The sequence below is a fragment of the Strigops habroptila genome, chromosome 6, assembly GCF_004027225.2.
Source record: "Strigops habroptila isolate Jane chromosome 6, bStrHab1.2.pri, whole genome shotgun sequence".
In the NCBI taxonomy this organism is placed as follows: Eukaryota; Metazoa; Chordata; class Aves; order Psittaciformes; family Psittacidae; genus Strigops; species Strigops habroptila.
This window is the reverse complement of record NC_044282.2, coordinates 69,165,432-69,179,224: the sequence shown is the minus strand read 5'-3', so window position 1 is coordinate 69,179,224 and position 13,793 is coordinate 69,165,432. Positions and strand designations below refer to the sequence as shown.

The window sequence follows — 13,793 nt, the reverse complement described above, 5'->3', positions numbered from 1 at the left end:
GTTTACAGGAAGGATTATCAAGAATGTAATCAATATGGGTTCTTATAACTACCTCGGCTTTGCAGAAACGGATGTTAATGCTTTGAAAACTGTGACCATAGAGTTACAAAAATATGGGACAGGAATCTGCAGTACCAGACAGGAAATGGGTGAGTAAACAGCTAGATGGCCACCAAAGCTTCTGTAACTGTGTGCTTTTTCTTACAGATATCTTGAAGGAATTGGATACTTAGAGACCTTTAGTCACATAAACTACTTTTTTTCCACTATTAAAAGTGGTATTGTGTTTTATTCATTGTCACATAAGGAGTTTTTAAAAAGGAAACATTACTGATTTTTAGAAAAGCAAAAATAAATGTATCATGTATAGTGTTTAGTGGCCTGGGACTTCTAATGGTGGAAGTAACAGGCTTATTTTTTAAAACAAGTAAAATAAACATTGAGACTTTGAGAATTGTTCTGGGGCAAATTTAATTTCATCACATTTATATCAGTTACCACATATGGAGTGTTCTGATTAGTAAAATATACTTCTACATAATTTTTATTTAATTCCATATTCTAAGAATATAGTGCAATGTTTTATGAGACATTAATGGGCACATCATATAGATTTCTTGTGTGCTTCTAAAGAGTAAATTCGGAAACGCTCTATCCCAGTTTTTTGGATTATATGTCCTTTATGGATTGTCTGCTTTTTGGTTTGGAGACTGCATGTAGTGTTATCTTCAGTTATATTTTTGCACAAAGCCTTGCATTCCTAATGATGCAACCAGCCTACATTCCAGAGAAAACAATTTTGATCCACAGAAATGCAAGGGGAGGTTTCTCTTCAGGCTTTATCTTTCATGGGAGCTATCAGTCAGAAGAAAAAAAAGACAGGCTTCTCAACATAGAAAAGTCGTTTACAGACTTTGTTTTTCTGCTAATCCAGCAATCTGAAAATTTTTCATTTGGTATCTCTTAAAGCAAACTCTTTTTCTTCCAGAAACCTTATGGAAAAAACTATTTTATTGTATTTTTTTTTAAAGTATTGTTTTGAGACAGAAAATAATGCAAACCTTGTCATCTTCTTCTTATCCTGTCATCATGGTTTGATTTGCCAATAATACATATGTCAGTGACACCACTCAGAGAGGGTTTACAGACTGACCCTACTTTCCTTTTGTAGGTGATGCATCTGGTGACTGCAATATATTGTTTAACCTGAATTGCATGCTTGAAAGTGGTCACCATTAGTAGTTATCTAAGGTATTGAAGGAACATGTCTCTCTGTCTTTTTCTCTTGGATTCTGTTTTGTCCGAGAACCTCTCAAGTTGTTTTCTCTATGTCAAAGAATAGATCTGGTGCTCCTTATTCTTTATCTTTGTGGAATTTTTTATATGGAAGACTTGCATACCTTTGACTTATTCTCTTTTGAAAAGATTGATTTTGTTTTCAAATATTAAAAATCTTACTAGTTAACTTCATCTAGTTTGTTTTGAGAGCTAATGTGTACAGATTTCTAGGACATTCTCTTCACCTGAACTCCTGTGCAGTATTCAAAGTTATCTTAACAGGTTGGGCAAAGTTTTAGACTTACTCTAATTGCTTTTGCACCAAATAGTCCAATGAAATTCATTCAGACTGTTCACAATGCGAGAATGGGCTACAAATAAAGAACATTGTGTAAGTCTTGTCAGTGTCAATCTTTTAGGACGTGAATTTCAGAGAGCAGCTTGGACATCCAGACTTGCTAAAATAGGAAAGCAGGGTGTTCAGACCTGACTTAGGTGGTGTAGAAGAGCAGTCTTAAGATTTTCTCCTGGGCAGCTGACAGAGAGCTTGTGCTTGTGTAGTCAGCGGAGAGAGTTTGCTCCACAGAGCAATTCTGGGCAATGGTTACTTCATTGGCTCTGGCTCTGTTGGAGCCTGTCTACTGCCAAAAACTGTATAAACAACTTAAGCAGAACAGTTTCTTATTAGTAGTATGGATCCCTCTTTCCTTTTTCCTTACCGTTTTGAGCTGCTTCAGCTCTATTCTGGTTCACAGTTTAGCAGATTTGAAAAATTCTATCTGAGTTAAACATATATATATATATATATACACACACACATATACATTCACAAGAGAGGTAGGGAAGAGTCTGTATGAAAGGTATGACCTTTATTAATTATCATTTGCCATCTTCACCTTAGAAAAATAGAGCAGAATGGGTTTGATCCTGGGAAATAACGTTTCCAAACTTTTGTTGTTGTTGTGTGGCTGAGCTAAAGTGGTTTGAAGTAAAAATGCAGTGAGCTGTAGGAGCCAAGGCTCTAAATTGCCTTTGGGGTCCTAATCCAAGAGAGATCTTGAACATATTTATAATTTCAAGTGAATTGACTTTGAAAGTACTGTTCTGCTTACACGCATTTAATGTCTGGCATGTTTAGGGTTTTACAAGATCTCTCTCAAAGCAGTAATAGGTCTCTCTTTTTGAGAAGGATCATTCCACTCCTTTAAGAAGATTTCAGAGAGAGTGGAAAACAAAGAAAAACATAAGAATAATGTGAGTGATGTTGGGAAGAATACATGATGGTTAAACTGTCCTTTGAGGGTTTCTGCCTAAACTCCTCCTTTTATAACGGTGCAGACCGTGGAGTGGGTACAAAATCTTGTCATATCAGAAAGTTGTTGCAGGTTGTTTACTCTCAGAATAAGTTAATGCTTATGTTTTAACGTGGTTTATATCTTTACAAAACTGTGTTTTATTTAAGGAAGCGTAGTGAAGCTAAACCATACTAAATGTAAAACAGTTATTCTACATTCCCAGAAAATTAACTTAAGATCATGTGTAAACATAGTGCACAAATTAACTTCAGTGAGAACTGTGAAGCTCTGCTCATGTTTTCCCTAAAATAACGTATATGCCACTGGAACAGACATTCCTGTTCAAGCACAAAAGCATAGGAAACTGATAAAAACAGTGGCTGGTCTTCCTGGATTTGTCCTCCTTAATAAGATTTAAGGCTTTTCACTCCATTTTTAAATTCAACACTCTTTTAAAATTGTAGTAATAATAATAAATCAGTAGCATAACAGTGTCATTTAAGACACATTCCTGAGGTTTTTGTGGGACTTTAAATCTGAAAGAAAAATATTTTCCTTTTTTGAAGACCAAGCTAACTATTATCCCTTACGAGCAAGATCTTGGGATTATAAGTAGTAGTTCCATGAAAGCATTAGATTATTGTCCAGTGGTCAGAAAGCTAATCAAATACTAGAAATTATTAGGAAGGGAACAGAAAGGCAGCCATAGAGCCTCAGTATGCTACTGCATAAAGCTGTGGTTTGCTGTCATCTTGGGTACTTTGTGCAGTTTTGATAAAAATTGGCAGAACTGGAAAGTGTCAGAGAAGGGCAACAAGGCCTTGAACAGCTTCTAGGTGAAGAACTATTGAGCTAGCTGTCTTTAGCTGTCAGAAATGCCTGTTGTCTGTCCCAAAAAGAGCCTAAAGGAAGATATTACCAAAATCTTCAAAAGTACATGTGGCATAGAAGAGTGGTCAGGGTGGCTGTTCATTGTCTCTTCCACTGGAAGATCTGCAGGGCATTGTATGAAGTTAGTAGAAAGTTTCCATTTAAATACGAGAGGCAAGTCTTCGCACTGGAGGCTGGCAGACCCAAGGAACAAATTGCAAAGAAGGCTGAAGATGCTAAAACTTCATACTCCTTTACATTCTAGGAGGCACTGGCCACATACAGAGGAGAGATCATTGATAGTTACTAGAAATACCAAAATTATTATCTGATTCAGGATGTCTTCATGCTGAAATTAGTTAGAAGCTGGACTGCTACTATGTTTATCCTGCTTTCGTTCTTCCTCATACATGAAGACCACTGTCAGATGAAGGACTATGGACAAAAAGGACCTTTTCTGTGGCATAGTGCATCCAATATTAGTTATTTAGCATTACTTTATGTTGTTGTTTAGTATTAATTTATATTATTACTTACATAGTTACAGCTTCACAAAACTGGGCAGTATTTACAACAGAAGTTGTAAGGAACTTATGAAGCAGTAACCTGGCTGTTTTCAGTGTTTCTGAGGACACTAAGATTAAAAAGACATTAAGGGGCATGTCTTCTAAGGGGAGTAGCTTGGGTGAATGTGTGAAAGTGGTTGTCTGCAGACAATAGGCAGAAGACAAAGGACATGATCTGCTTAGAGGTAAAAGACTTTTCAGTTATGTGGTACGTGGAATGGAAGTAGTCCTGAAGGATCTTGGCAGCGAAAATTTAATTGTAAGTAAGATCCTTCAGAAAGCTTTGGATATGTAGGATGAGGATAAAGAGATCTGCATCTACCATATCTGACAGAACTGACCATAGGTGTAATTGAAATTAAACCAGCTTTTGTCAGCAGAAGTGTCTCCTGCAGGTGCAGAAAAAGTCACCTTTTTAAATTTCTTTGGCTAATTCATTATGAGTGAAGAAACCAATGGGGACATGGAAAAGCAGGAAATTGTGTTTTCTGGGAATAAATGTTGGATCTGAGACAATAGCTTTTAAATGTTGAAGAATTTGAGTCACTGGAAACTATTCTAGTAACTGGAGTATTTGGAACATGATGATATTTCATGTAAACTATCCCCCAATAATCTCTATACTATGTTTTATTTATTTTAATCTTCCTCTCAAAAGTGTTATTTTTTTAGCTTAATAAAAATGCTAACAAATAGGAATCTAAATAAATTTGAAATAGCATCTATTCCCTCTGTATTTTCCACATTCAAATCAATGTATTTTAATGGCTAGAGTAGGAGTTGGCAACTGTTGGAGGCAGGATCACAAGCCTTTTGTCTGAGCCAGTCCTGTCATTCTTATGCATATAGTCAGCCTTTTCTGAGCAATGTAACTTAAAATTAGTAAGGGAGAAATATGCAGATGACTATTTAACACTGCTTCCTGCTTGCTGATTGCAGATGATAACAAAATCAGTAAAGTTACACTTTTTTTAAGATAAGGCAGATGATTATGCCCTGAATGCTTCTAGGCTTAGCATCAGGGTGGTGATGGGGCTGTCACGTGAGCAGCTAGTAGCTCCAATGCTCCATTTATCTAACTCACCATTACTTCTTATGGAGATTACATACATGAGTAACAGGAGCAAATGTATCATTAGTGCTACTTAAGCAGCCAAGCAGGATTCTTGCCTTTTGAAATCCTTCTCCTGTGATTATGCCTTGGACCAAAAGACAAGATGGAGCCTGCAGAGAACACTTGCAGGGTGATTCATTCTGGAAGGCATGGTTAGGAGATCACCTTTTCACTCCCAGCTTGTACTCAGTTGTAGGGTTTTGTATCTGTTTGAGGATTTTTTATGTTTGATTGTGATCTGATTTCTAAAAAGCAGATTTGAAAACCTGTGCCAACATTTAAACTACAAAAGTAGCTCCATCCCCCTCACTTCCTTCTGTTAGTTTCTAAGGCTTAATGTGAATTTCTAGCAGCATTTCAAGAAGGTAAAAATAGTTATTTGGCCATTCATTCTTTTAAACCATTTCAAAGCTTTAATTAGGGCCAAGAGTCATTTTAAACTAATTGTAAACATAAGTAAATGGTCCATTTTCAGTTAGAAGAGCAATAAAGAGCTAAAGTTCCCATATTTTACAGTTTCCAAGTAGGAGGTTAAGGAGAAACACAGTCACGTAAATGAGAACTTGTGTGTGTGTGCATATACGTTTCATAATCTTGGTTACTTTCTGATAGGGTATGGTATGAATTAAGAAACAATTCATGAGAGGAGTTTTCCTTCTTTGTCATCTCCTACTACCATCCATCTTCCTTTTGTGCCTACCCTCTCATAAATAACTGATCCAACTTATGATCAAAGGCTAAAGTTTGTTCCTGGTATTTCACCATTGCAAAAGTATGCTTTGCAAAGGATGATTAAGCTCTGGACAGTCTGTCTTCTGGCAGGTGGAACTGAAAGCATCAGGAGTAACTAGGAGTTACAGGTGTGACCTGTTTAACACCTAAAATATCTCTGGTATATAATGTTATCTATATGCATGCAAATATTTGGACACTTAACACACTGCTATCCAGGCTTTGGGAGGAAGATGCTGAACCTAAACTGTGAATTTTAGCCTTGTGTTTTTATAAAGGAGAAAAACAAACAAATCTGGAAGATTTAAATTAAATTGGAAGTTTTGTTAAAATGAATCTACTCTTTTCTGTGAATCTGAAAATTACACAAGTACATTATTATATGTATGATACCCACAGCATCTTTGTGGACTGAAAGCACTATCAGGTGGTAGCAACGCTAAGAAAGCTTGAGCACTCCTTTTCTTTCAAATGTTTCCTCGAAACCCACTTCTTTTGGGGTTCTTTTATGCACATCCAGTGTTAAATGAGGCAACTACATAACATTACTGGGTGCTTCTCTCCCTCTCTCTTGCCTGCATGTATTCTACAAGTTTAGGCTTTGCACTGGTAGTGGACTCTGTACAACAGTGATACCACCTGCATCATCCATTTTTGTACAATGGTGTAAATGAATAACACGCTTTCTATGTCTTCTGTTTCTTCATCCTTCTAGCAATAACTCATCCAATCTTGTTTTTGCAAAAGTATGTGCTTCAGTAATATTATTCTTTCATCTCTGACAAATATCTTACCAGAGTGAGTTTGTGCCTTAAGTTTCAAATGTGGCAGGGAAGTTTAGGTGTTTTGTTCTGTTCCCCACCCTCCTAAGGTTACCTCTGACAAACTCATATTTTCATAGAGTAATGGTTCTTATTCACCTTGGTGAGTCACATCAGTGATCCATAGGATTCCCAGTTCCTGTTCATATGTGGGAGTGGCTTTTCTGGGAATCTCTTCTTTTTCTTTCAATGACTTGTTGCTTACATCAGTTTACTTCTCCAGCTGTTGTTTGATTTGAAACAAGCAGGTATTTTTCTGTCTTCTTTGGGTCTCAGAATTCCAAAAAAAAAGATTCTATTACAGGATACTGTTGCCAGTGTTGGCAGTTCAACCAACACTTCATTAGTGCATAAGAACCTGAAAGACTCTGTTGGGCAGACTACACAGTGGTGTAAACCACCTTGTCCAAGCTGAAAGTGTCAAAGCTTAATAACGAACTGTGTGGATCATGGAAAGTGCATTTTCAAGCTTTATCTGTCTAGAAGACTGACCAGGACTTTAAACCCAAGAGCATGGGTAAACCTATGAAAGCCTGTAAAAGCACAGTGTATTTCATGCTCCTTGTCCTAAGAGTGCAGTGATAAGTTAATGGAGGGAACTGGGTCATCAGATTTTGAAAAGGAGGGGATTTGTTTTGGAAATTGTGGGAATCTGTGGAGGTGGCTAACATTGTGAAAGTCCACTTTCATAACATCTTCAATTTTACTTTCCATAACACCTATACAATCTTGAAACACTGTAACCGCTGCTGTGCTCTATTGCCTTCAACTGTCCAGCAGGGAGTAATAGCTTTCAAAAGAAAGTATTCCATTTGGAATGACTTTTAAAATAAAGTATTCCATTTGTGTACCAAATGCAGGTAGCTTTCTCTTTTCCTTTCTATCTTAAATCTTTCTCAGTAAGATGGCACACATTACTGAGTTGTATCCTCATTTCTCAGGTCAAACCAAGCTGTAGTCAGCATGAATATTAGAGCAGGTAGAGTATGGGGAATAATCCTAAGGTCTATGTATAGGACAAGTATAAAGGGTATCTGTGTATACAGCGTAATAATAAAAACATGCCTAGTGTAAAACTTTTCATTATCTGGATCATGATGCTGGTCTGAATTCAGCACAATACAAAACATTTAAGGGCCATGATAACCTGACTTGACATCGCTAAGGTTGTATTTAGTGCAGCCCAGCATAATTACTGCCTTTCTCATGTAGCTTGAGATGTGGTAGCTCGTACAAGTGGAAGTTCCTTTGGATCAAATTTGCATCTGTCTGGTAGTGTTGTTTATGCTTCTTGGGGTAGTTCTGTCACCAGCTGGGAATGCTATTAGAGAAGCCTCATTCAAGTGGAGTGTATCTGACCCCTCGTTTGCTCCAGTGGAAAGAACTGATATGATTGGTGCAGTTTATATGGTGTCCAAGGACTGATTCATACTGAAGAAATCTGATATTATTAAAGAATTGCATTATTTATTGAATAAGTACCCCTTTTACTTTAAATTTGAGATAATGCAAGCTGATATGCTTTATTGCTCGACTTAATGTATATTGCTGTCACAAACCTCCCACTGTCAGTACTGCTGCATATTATATTGTTTCTGCAGCACCTCATCTACTACCTACAATATTGCCATTATAATTAATCCAACACTAGGCTCATTTTGCAAATCCTTGTCTTTCAGGTTTTGCTTCTGCAATCCAAACCCCTGTAAATTCCAATTTGTATTCCAGAATTTATAGACAATAGCAATATACAATATCACCTGTGTTCACTGTTAGGATTAGTAAATAATAAGTAGGAATCGGTCACTTTCAGAATGTCTCATTCCTCACCATCACAAAATCAATAAAAATAGATCAAAAATGTGCTGTTCCTTTCTGGTTCATCTAATAGATGCTCGAATAGGATAATCTGTAATGAGTCAGGCCTTTCTTGTTTGTAAAAACAGAAAACATGATGCAACCCCAAAAAGCAATTTAACTCCACCCCAGTAGTGTCAGATTTACCCCTGGAAGAGTCAGGCAAAATTTTCTCATGCCTTAAAATGCCTGCCTTGCAAAGCACATGCTGCTTGTTTCTCATGCTTTTACAAACGCCTAATTCAAGCTGTGACCATAGTGTGGCTTCAAGCTTCCATTGCAGAGTTCATGTTCTCTTTGTGCCAAAAGCCCCCAGCAGCAGAATAACATCTGCAGGGAACACTATGGCAGCTGACCGTGCTGGAACCCTAGGTTGTCAACGAGTGCTGTAACCAGGTTGAAGATTAACTGGGTCCAAAATTTAAAAAATAGATATCTAACCATAGAAATACAGCCTGAGACCTCCTGAGTTTATAAGTTAAGACATAGATTCTCACATCTCCAGTGAGCAGCTCAACTCTGAAACACTATGTGGGTTTGTATTTTGGCTACTAAGCTGTGGCCTTGTGCCAAGCTAGCACTTATCCTAGTGTATCTTGGGCTCTACAAATGCAAAAAGTAGCCATCATCAAATAGCTTCATGCAGAGTCAAATCACATCTACTGGAGGTTCTGCAGAGCCACATTTTCTGTGTCATGTCAACCAACCTAGAGCACAAAGCCAGAGACCACCTATCCCATGCAATATAAGGAGTGCAGAGACTCTTGAAGCCCTGCTGGCGTTAGCTGATGTCTAGCAGAACCCAAGCAGGCTCTGTGGAAAGTCACGTCACCATTGTTCTTCACTGTCCATGTAACCCAGGTTTTTCCAGAAGCCACATGACCTTTGCTCCTTATCTCCCTGGCTTGCAGGGAGTTACCTTCCTGCATGATATTTTTCACATTCTTTTTCCAAATGAATGCCATTCTTGCATTGGATATTTAATGAGAACAGATAATGAACACACTACCTCACCACAACCACCTGCACTAGTGCTGTTGCTGAAACTGCACTGCTGTAATATTTATTTGTTTTTTTATGTCCTCCATGACAAAGGTAAGATCATCTTCCTGACTCCTTATTTTTGTTGAGACAATCTAGCCAAACTTCTACTTTCCTCCATTCATATGCCCTTTATCCACCACAGTGAACACAGATTTCTTGTTCCCATCAATTTTAGTTCATTTTGCCTGTATTACTGTGACATCAATTTGTGCAGCCAGGTGAGATGAGACATTCACTCTCCTAATTTTGTAATTCTGTTCCCTGCTTACAGCCTTCTTCATAGGGAAAATGCTCTGTCAGAATCCACAGGCTGCTCTCTTTTCTTCCCCACAGATCATCCTGTAAGAGTTCCTTCTGCCTTGGTACCTGCAATGCACAGCCAGGCAATCAAAGACTAGAGAGCTGGCAAGTTGAGATGATTCATTACTGTTAAAAGTTATTTATTGCCTCAATCTCTTAACACCACTCTTACATTTGTCGCCATCTGTGTTTTGTCATCCTCCATTGTGAGCTGGGTGGAAAAGATATTGCTTTTGTTGGATAGTTGGAGCACCTTATTTGTTTGGAGACTCCAGACACTAATATTAGATAAGTAACGTGCAGTAAGGAAGGTTCTCTAGTATTGCCTCATCATTTACATTTGACTGTTGAGAGGCACTGGAACAGCTTACCCAGTGGCTGTGGCTGGCTCATTTCTGGAAGTGTTCAAGTCCAGGCTGGATGGGGCTTTGAGCATCTGGTCTAGCCATGGCAGAGGGTTTAGAACTAGATAATCTTTAATCTTTGGTCCCTTCCAACTCAAACCATTCTGTGATTCTATGATTTTGTACACATACATTGGCACCAAAAATGGAAGAATTTTGTTGTCATCAGGTTTTGATCTCATCCAGAGAGAACTCAAGAATGCCTGAGATGTTTGCCCCACATCTCCTATGAAAAGGAGGTATTTTTGTCCTCATTGCAGGACGGAGAAAAAGGCAAAAAACTACTCCTTAGAATAAAGGAAACTTTTTCTTAAGGTAACTGCTTTGCTACCTTAACAGCAAGACTGTTTGTTAGCATTAGTTATAGCTGGTTTGCATCTTTGTTTTTTCTTGCATTATACCACATGCGCATGTTGCAAATGGAAAACCTTCATTAGAACTTAATATCACACAGCTTAATGGCATATTTCTAGCTGATTCTTTTGTATGTTTTATGTCCTTAGAATTACTAACTTTCACAGCTTAATGAGATTTATGGTTCCCTGTCCTTATTTCTGCAGGCACCTTAGACAAACATGTAGAACTAGAGAAACTTGTGGCCAAGTTCCTTGGTGTGGAAGATGCTATGGTGTTTGGGATGGGGTTTGCAACTAACTCAATGAATATTCCAGCCCTTGTTGGAAAGGTGAGTACTTCCTTAAGGAACACATAGAACAATAGTTTATTCATTGTTATAACAACTGTTGCGGTATTCCAGGCATGCATTAAGTGGAAAGGCTTGATCGAGGAACAATGCTTGATATCAGGAGTGCATGAGTCATAAGGCTGATGAGTTTGTGAACTTAAATACGCTCCTTCATCATTTTTTCTAGTTCTGGGTGTCGTTATCACACATATCTAACATCTATTTAAGGATGAGTGATATGGTTGTTTAGCTTCTCTTAGTGAAGTTGCTTCTTCCTAAAAAGTAAACAGATTTTGCATTCCATGTCTCAGGTGGTGTGGGATGAAGCATTTGGGCTACTTGCAGAGTAGCCCAAATGCTACTCTGCAAGTAGCATTTTTGCACAGCTAGCTGTGATGAAGGATGGTGATTAAGATATTCTTTACAACACTTTCAGAAAATAAAAAACACTGTATTTAGCATTCCTGATGAACTGATCTCCAGCAAGCCCTGCAAAGGAAGCTGGCAGCAAATGCAAGTCTAAAGTTGAATCATAGAACAACAGGATGGTTTGAGTTGGAAGGGACCTTAAGGATCATCCAGTTCCAACCCCCTGCCACAGGCAGGGACATCTTCCACTAGAGCAGGTTGCTCCAAGCCCCGTCCAACCTGACCTTGAACACTGCCAGGGATGAGGCAGCCACAGCTTCTCTGGGCAACCTGTGCCAGGGCCTCACCCCCCTCACAGTGAAGAATTTCTTCCTAATAGCTAATCTAAATCCTTTGTCTGTCAGGTTAAAGTCATTCCCCCTTGTTCTGTCACTACATGTCCTTGTAAAAAGTCCCTCACTAGATTTCTTGTAGGCCTCCTTAAGGTACTGGAAGACTGTTATAATGTCTCCCTCGAGCCTTCTCCAGGCTGAACAACCCCAGCTCTCTCAGCCTGTCTTCACAGGAGAGGTGCTCTCCGATATTGTGACCATACAACAAAAGTTGGGTTCTTAATTGGTGTTGAAGGGACTTCATCTACAGTTTAGGGTATCCAACACAAAGGCATGAAAATCCATTACCCTGTCAATCACAACTCCTGACATAACAAGAAGATACACTCTGCTGTTAGCCAGGAAAGTGGGTAAACTCCTCTTTAGTTCGCACAAGTGTGAAACAGTATGAAGTGTGTCATGCAAGTGAGAAACAATTTTTCTCTCTTGGTTGAGACAGAATGAACTCACTGTGTGGTGTACGATCAAGATTTCTTCTGAAGCACTGCCATAGAGGTGAAGTCACTTCTTCACTCACTATTGAAGATGAATCCAGCTTTTGCAAGAGATTTCTGAAGTACATGTAGGCAAGGGTTGAGTAGGGAGAATTGCTTCAGCTGCTCAGTACATGAATTTCAATCTGCAATAGTGCTGGAGAAGTTGTCCAGCAATTTCAAAGTGAAATTAATACAGAGAATTAATAAAGGTAAATTTATAAAACTGTAGACATACATCACAGCATAAGATACTTGTCCCTTGCTTAGCTATACACCAATTTTGCCTCACTTAGCTGGCCTCAGGTGGAGATCCAGGCCTCTATCAGAGGTGGTATATTTAGATATATGTGGCACAAATAAAGGTATTACTATATGTATTATATAGAATATAACAATTTTGTATGTATTAGTACTATATAGTATTATAATACTTTTTTTTTTTTTCATGTATATGTAATTGCCTATGTTGGGGAGATCTATTCCTAAATTTTTACCTGTAATTAAGCCCAGCAGCTGCATTTTCTTGTCAAGATTTGTATACCCTTAGTGTTAGTTCTGCATACCAGTCTTTAGGCAGATTTGTGTATCTCTCAACCTAGGCATAACCGGTGTTTCCAAAACAAGTATTTACTTAATGTTGTATTGCTCTTTGAGTAATGAAACCACAGCACAAGATGTGCAATAGAAAACAGAGCTAAATTAGGATTCCAGCTTGAATTTCAACTGTGAATCCTGGCTCCTGTTAATATAATATACAAATTCATTTCTCCTGTATTTCTATTTTAGTTTCTAAAAATAATATGAGTTTTCAAGTAGGTTAATTAGTGAAAAATATACTACAGGTGAACTCTATATGTATTTACCAGAGAAACACTGCCTGGTGCCTAGGCTCCGCTCACATCTTAATGGAGGTGGGATTTATGGGGCATCTGTCTGTCCTGATCTCATCTCTGTAGCCCAAAGTGCTGATGTCAGTTCAGCCTCAGTATTACTCCTCCTTACATTACTGTCATGCAGTCTTTATATGTGAGGTGGTGATTACATTTTCATTGCAACATAAAAAAGATTGTAGATAGGTTGTAGAGGAAGCAACATCACTCGATTTTACTATAAAACAACCAACCTCTTCTAGGGTTATTCACTACTTTTCAGTTACAGGGAATGTTTGTCCCCTTTGCACTACTTGAGAATGCGTGAGGATCTGATCCCACAGTTTCTGCCTGTCTCTGCAGTGTATCCTGGCAACTTCAGAAAAGTGGCAGAAAATCCAGTTAATGTTTAATACTTACAGCTTAATTGGTGCAATGCTATATCACAGACATGCGTGTGTGCTGACACACATGCATGTCAACAGCCTCCCAGTTCATGCAGATGCTTATTGTACTCCTTCTCCACAGGGCTGCCTCATTTTAAGTGATGAGTTGAACCACACTTCTCTCGTTCTTGGTGCAAGGCTTTCAGGTGCTACTATTAGAATCTTCAAGCATAATAGTGAGTATTGAAGTCGGGAATATCTAGAGACAGAGTTGTTCACACCTCAAAGGCAAGAATGCTTCCTTTGAATGCTTGCTTTGCTGTCAGTTCCCAGAT

At 38.3% G+C, this 13,793-nt stretch overlaps 1 protein-coding gene across 1 annotated transcript in view; it reads left to right on the top strand.

The window, feature by feature from the left end:
- SPTLC3 (serine palmitoyltransferase long chain base subunit 3) overlaps positions 1-13,793 on the top strand; it is an 87,825-nt gene that overhangs the window by 37,263 nt on the left and 36,769 nt on the right. The window contains exons 4-6 of the mRNA XM_030489926.1: positions 1-149; positions 10,842-10,966; positions 13,601-13,694. Of these exons, the coding sequence (XP_030345786.1) occupies positions 1-149; positions 10,842-10,966; positions 13,601-13,694 (368 nt within the window). The remainder of the gene's footprint in view (positions 150-10,841; positions 10,967-13,600; positions 13,695-13,793) is intronic.